The sequence below is a fragment of the Chrysochloris asiatica genome, unplaced genomic scaffold (assembly GCF_000296735.1).
Source record: "Chrysochloris asiatica unplaced genomic scaffold, ChrAsi1.0 scaffold00445, whole genome shotgun sequence".
NCBI lineage: Eukaryota > Metazoa > Chordata > Mammalia > Afrosoricida > Chrysochloridae > Chrysochloris > Chrysochloris asiatica.
In genome coordinates this window covers 798,731-804,082 of record NW_006408963.1, presented here as the reverse complement: position 1 = coordinate 804,082, position 5,352 = coordinate 798,731, and the positions used below count along the sequence as shown (strand labels likewise).

The following is a 5,352-nucleotide window of genomic DNA, read 5'->3' as shown; positions in this document are numbered from 1 at the left end:
CTGGCCTTAAGGTTCACAGCCCGATTCGTAACCACTACGCTACCAGAGCTCCTTAATAATAATAAAAAGACTGGGTTTACTTGTCAGAAAGAGATTGGAGGAACCTGACACTATGGCTATTGACCACCCTTCAGGTCTGGAAAGATCTGGAAAGGTCTGGAAAGGAACTCACCCTTGTTGCTCATTTTTCAGTAGAGCAGTAGATAGGTATACAGAGGAAGACAACAACACAGCAAGATATGCTCATCAAAATCAAAAGTGTAGCATTTTTCTAGGGATAAAGTTGAGAAGGAATAGGAAGGTGGGTGGGATGGAAATAGGATCCACAGGGAGGAAGAGTTGATAACTGTGGTTGCCTGGAGGGGATTGCAATCACTGCGGTGAAACAAGGTGTATGGTTTGTTGAATGTAAAGCTGATGATCTTGTCGATAGACCTTCACTCAATCCACAACAAAAAGTTAAGAAAAATCCCCCAAGAATAACATTGGCACCACCAGCTCTTGTGCTTGCCTGGAAGCATTATTTCCACCAACACTACCCCCAGATCCACATCGTCCTCTTCACCTCTTTCCCTCGGGATCCCCGCTCCCTACAGGACTCTGGTAGTGTCTTGAAGAAGAGTCAGAAGCGAGGGAGAGGGTGGACTCGGGCCGTAGGACCAGAGCAGTTGCTGAGAGCCTGTGAAGCCATCACTGCAGGGAAAGCCGACTTGAACAGCTGGCGGCAGAAGATTGTTCGGGATGTGGCTGGTGCCACCTGGGGTAATGGCTCCGGGGAGGAAGAGGAAGAGGATGATGGGCCTGCTGTCCTGGTGGAGCAACAAACTGATTCAGCAGTGGAGCCAACTGGCCCAACCCGGGAGTGCTACAAGAATGGGGTGGTGACCATCGGCTGTGTGGGTTTCCCCAACGTGGGAAAGTCCTTGCTGATCAACGGGCTGGTGGGGGGGAAGGTTGTGAGTGTCTCCAGAAAACCGGGTGACACCCGATACTTTCAGACCTACTTCCTCACTCCCTCTGTGAAGCTCTGTGACTGCCCAGGCCTCATCTTCCCCTCTCTGCTGCCCAGGCAATTGCAGGTTCTGGCAGAGATCTACCCCATTGCCCAAATCCAGGAGCCATACACGGCTGTGGGATATCTGGCATCCCAAATCCCTGTGCAATCCCTACTCCGTCTGTGCCACCCAGAGGCTGAGGACCCCTCAGCAGAACATGCGTGGTGTGCCTGGGACGTCTGTGAAGCCTGGGCACAGAAACGAAGTTATAAGACAGCCAAGGCAGCTCGGAATGATGTGTACAGAGCAGCCAACAGTCTCCTGCGACTAGCGGTGGATGGCTGTCTCAGCCTGTGCTTTCATCCCCCAGGCTACAGTGAGCAGAAAGATAACTGGGAATCCCATCCAGAGACCATGGAGCTGGTGGTTTTGCAGGGCAGGGTGGGTCCAGCAGGTGATGAGGAAGAGGAGGAGGAGGAAGAGGAAGAGCTGAGCAGCTCTTGTGAGGAAGAAGCAGAGGCAGACAGGGATGCAGATGAGGAAGGGGAAAGGGATGAGGACACCCCTACCTCAGCCCCAGGGTCCAGACTGGCTGCCCGAAACCCTTATACTCTTCTGGGTGAGGATGAATGCTGAGTCCCCACCCCTGTGCCATCTTCCCCACCCAGTATCTTTGCTTTTGGACTGACCTGGGAGTATCTCTCCTCTGCTGCCCCAATTGTGAATAAAGATGGTCTGCTTTGTAAAAAATAAAGAAATAAAATTAATTACACGAATCAAATGTTAAGTAACCTTGCATTCCTGGGAGGAACCCCACTTTGTTGTTGTTGTTAAGTGCTTCAGAGTGAGTTTGACTCATAGCAACGTTGTACAGGGTTTCCTAGGAGCAGTTTGAACCGCTGACCTTGAGGTTCAAACTGACTTCTTGAGCCAGTGCCTTATCCTGCAGCGCATACCTGGACTCCAGTTTAGTCCTAATAGATTGTCTTTTAATATATATATATATATAGTGCTGGATTAGATTTATGAAAATTTTGTTTTGCATTTTTGCATCTCTATTCATAAGGTATACTAGTTCATAGTCTACTTTTTTTATAATGTCTTTGTCTGGTTTTGGTATTAGGCTAACGCTAATCTTGTAAAATTAGTTGGGAAGTGTTCTTGCCTCTCCTAATTTCTGGAAGAGTTTGTGTAAAATTGGCATGATTTCAAACTCATCAGTGAAGCCATATAGGTTTGGAGTTTTCTTTGTGGGAATATTTTAACTACAAATTGAATATAGGGCTATTCAGGTTTTCTTCTTGAATGAGCTATTTAAAAGTATATGTTTTATTTCTAAAGATCTGGAAACATTCTAGAAACCTTTTTGTTTTTAAGGTACTTGTTCATTCTATCCAATTTGTCTACTGTATTGACAGGTTGCTGACAATATTCCCTTATTATCCTTTTAATGTTTCTAGCATCTGTTCATTCTTGGTACTGCTAAATGTATTTTCTCCATGTTATCTGATCTTTTATTGATCTTTTCAAAGAACCAGCCTTTGATTTCATATATTTGCTCTATTGTTTTACTGTTTTCTATTTCATCAGTTCCTGCTTCTTTCGATTCCCTCCCTTCTGCCTTTTTTGGGTTTAATTTGCTCTTCTCTTTTTAGTAGTTTCTGACTTTTCTCCTTTTCTAATATAAATATTTAATTGTATCTATTTTACTTCTTGAGTTGAATTTCCCAATTGGGTTATTTTCATGCAGTTAAGGATATTTTCTAATTTCACTTGTGATTTCTTCTTTGATCCTTGAGCAACTTATGAGTATGAAAGGGCTTCAAAAAGTTCATGGAAAATTTCCATTATGTTTTAATTCCATTTTTCCATGAACATTTTGAAACTCTCTCAAATATATATTTTTTTCTGTAAATATTTGGAAGCTTTCTAGATAACTTCTTGTTACTGATTTCTAATTCAATATCATTTTGGTCAGATTTCTATCCTTTTTAATTTATTGAGACTTGCTCAGTTGCCCAGATTATTGTGTGCCTAGGTGAGTGTTCCATCTGCCCTTGAGAAGTTTGTGTATATTGTTGTTGTTGTTGGGTGTATTATTCTATAAATAACAAGTAGGCCAATTTGGTTGATCATGTTCAAATTTTCTATATTACTGTGTTTTTTTCTGCCTGTTTTATCAGTCACTGCAAGGGAATTTTAAATTACCCATTAATGTTTATAAATTTGCCTATTTTTCCTTTATTGGTATTGATATTTGTTTCATGTATTTGGAGCTTCCTGATTAGGTGCTTACATATTTAATGTTATTATGTTTTCCAGATTATTTGAGTTTTTGTCATTATGAAGTCTTTGGGTGGTGCAAACGGTTAATGCACTTGGGTGCTAACTAAGCAGTTGGAGGTTCAACTCCACCCAGAGGCACCTTGGAAGAATCTACTTCCAAAAAATCAGTCATTGAAAAAAAACCCTATGGTGCACAGTTCTACTCTGAGACACACATGGGCTCAGATGGCAAAATTCCCCCCCCCCCATCCATATGGAATTCCTCTCTTCATCGCTGGCAAAACTCGTTGTCTTGAATTCTACTTTATCTGATAAAAATGTAGCCACACCAACTTTCTTATGCTCAATGTTTTCATAGTCTATCTTTTCCCATCCTTTCACTTTTAACCGCTCTATGACTTTTACGCTTAAAGTGTGTTTTTTGTAAATATCATATAGCTATTTTATCCAGTCTGACAGTCTCTGCCTTTTAACTGGGATGTGTGGCAGATTGTGTTTTTCAAAGGTAGTCACAAAATGTCTTTCATCCCACATGCTTCTCTGGAACTTTGCCACTTCCCCATCAAGAGGTGGAGTTGAGATTCACTTTCATCCTTTGGAGCTTGTGACTTGCCTGTAGCCAACATACTCTGGCTGAAGTGATGCTGCGTGATTTTTAAGGCTAGGATGGAAAAGGCAGTGCAACTTCGGTTCAGTTGGACTCCACTGGAACCAGTCAAACTTTCCTACTATGATGGCGTCCTGGTGTGACACTGTAGGAGAAGCACTAGACCACAAGGTTGCCACTTCAAACTCACCAGCCTATCCTCAGAAACCCTATTGTTGTTGTTAAGTGCTGTCCAGTTGGTTTTGATTCGTAGCGACCCTGTATAGCGTTTCTGAGGGTTGCGATACAGGGTCGTGCTGTGAGTCAGAACTGACTCAATGGCACTTAACGACAACAATTTTCCTATGAGGAGGCCCCAGCTTGCCCCAACTAGAAAGGCATGGGGAGATCCTGAGACAACATAATGTGGGGGAGGTCCCAGAGCACCCTAACTTGCTCCAGCCACTATCTGATGGCAACCACACAAAAGTCTCTGAGTCATAATGGGTGCTTGAGCTCTTCCTGCCTTTCTAACTCACAGATGCCATGAACAAGAAAAAAATGATGATTGTTTAAACCACTGCATTTGGGGGGTGATTTTTTTATGCAGCAATAATGATGAATAGAGTTTTAGTCCTGATGTGGCACTCTAGAATAAGCAAGTGACTTCAAGGTTGGTTTGAACCTTAAGGTCGGTGGCTCAAAGTCACCAGCCCCTTCTCAGAAACCCTATACAGGGTCACTATGAGTCGGAACTGACTCGATGGCACTTAACAATAATATTTAATGCAATCTTATTGATACTTTGGGGTTTAAGTCTACCATGTTGGCCATCTTGGTGCTTGACATTTTATTTTGCCCACCTGATTTTCCTCTTTTTCTGCCATTTTTAGCGGATAAACTGAATTTTTAAAAAAAAATTTCATCTTTTTATTGACATTTTACTTTTGTATTTTTTGGTTGCTTGTTTCTCTAGAGATAATATATATATACAAATTACAATCTCTCTCTATATAAGGTAGAGTCCTGCTGTGGCTCTGTAGGATAAGCACTGGACTGCTAACCACAATGTTGACAGTTCAAACCCACTAGCTGCTTCTTGGAAACCCTGTATAGGGTCCCCATGAGTCAGAACCAACTTGATGACACTTAGCAACAACAATATAAAAAAATAGCAAACATACTACCTTAAAAAAATTCTATTTCATCAAAGAACTTTGATGGAATGTGGAAATTATCAATCAATGGCACCAATACCACATGCAAGTAAAATTTTGCTAAAGATAATAATTGCTAAAGATAATAATTCAAAAATAGTTGTAGCAGGTAGCTGCCAAAAATTCAAGCTGGTTTCAAAAGAGGATGTAGAACTGGGTATAATATTGCTGATGTCAGATGGATCTTGGCTGAAAGTAGAAAATACCAGAAGAAAGAGGCTCAATTTGTGCTTTGTTGATTGTGCAAAGACATTTGACTGTGGGGACC

At 41.9% G+C, this 5,352-nt stretch overlaps 1 protein-coding gene across 1 annotated transcript; it reads left to right on the top strand.

Moving 5' to 3' along the window:
* Nucleotides 1-112: 112 nt before the first annotated feature.
* On the top strand, nt 113-1,745 carry LOC102817376 (guanine nucleotide-binding protein-like 1-like). The gene is made up of 2 exons (XM_006877223.1): nt 113-134; nt 460-1,745. The coding sequence occupies exons 1-2, from the start codon at nt 113-115 to the stop codon at nt 1,629-1,631; spliced, it is 1,194 nt and encodes a 397-aa protein (XP_006877285.1). The 3' UTR covers nt 1,632-1,745.
* Nucleotides 1,746-5,352: the final 3,607 nt, after the last annotated feature.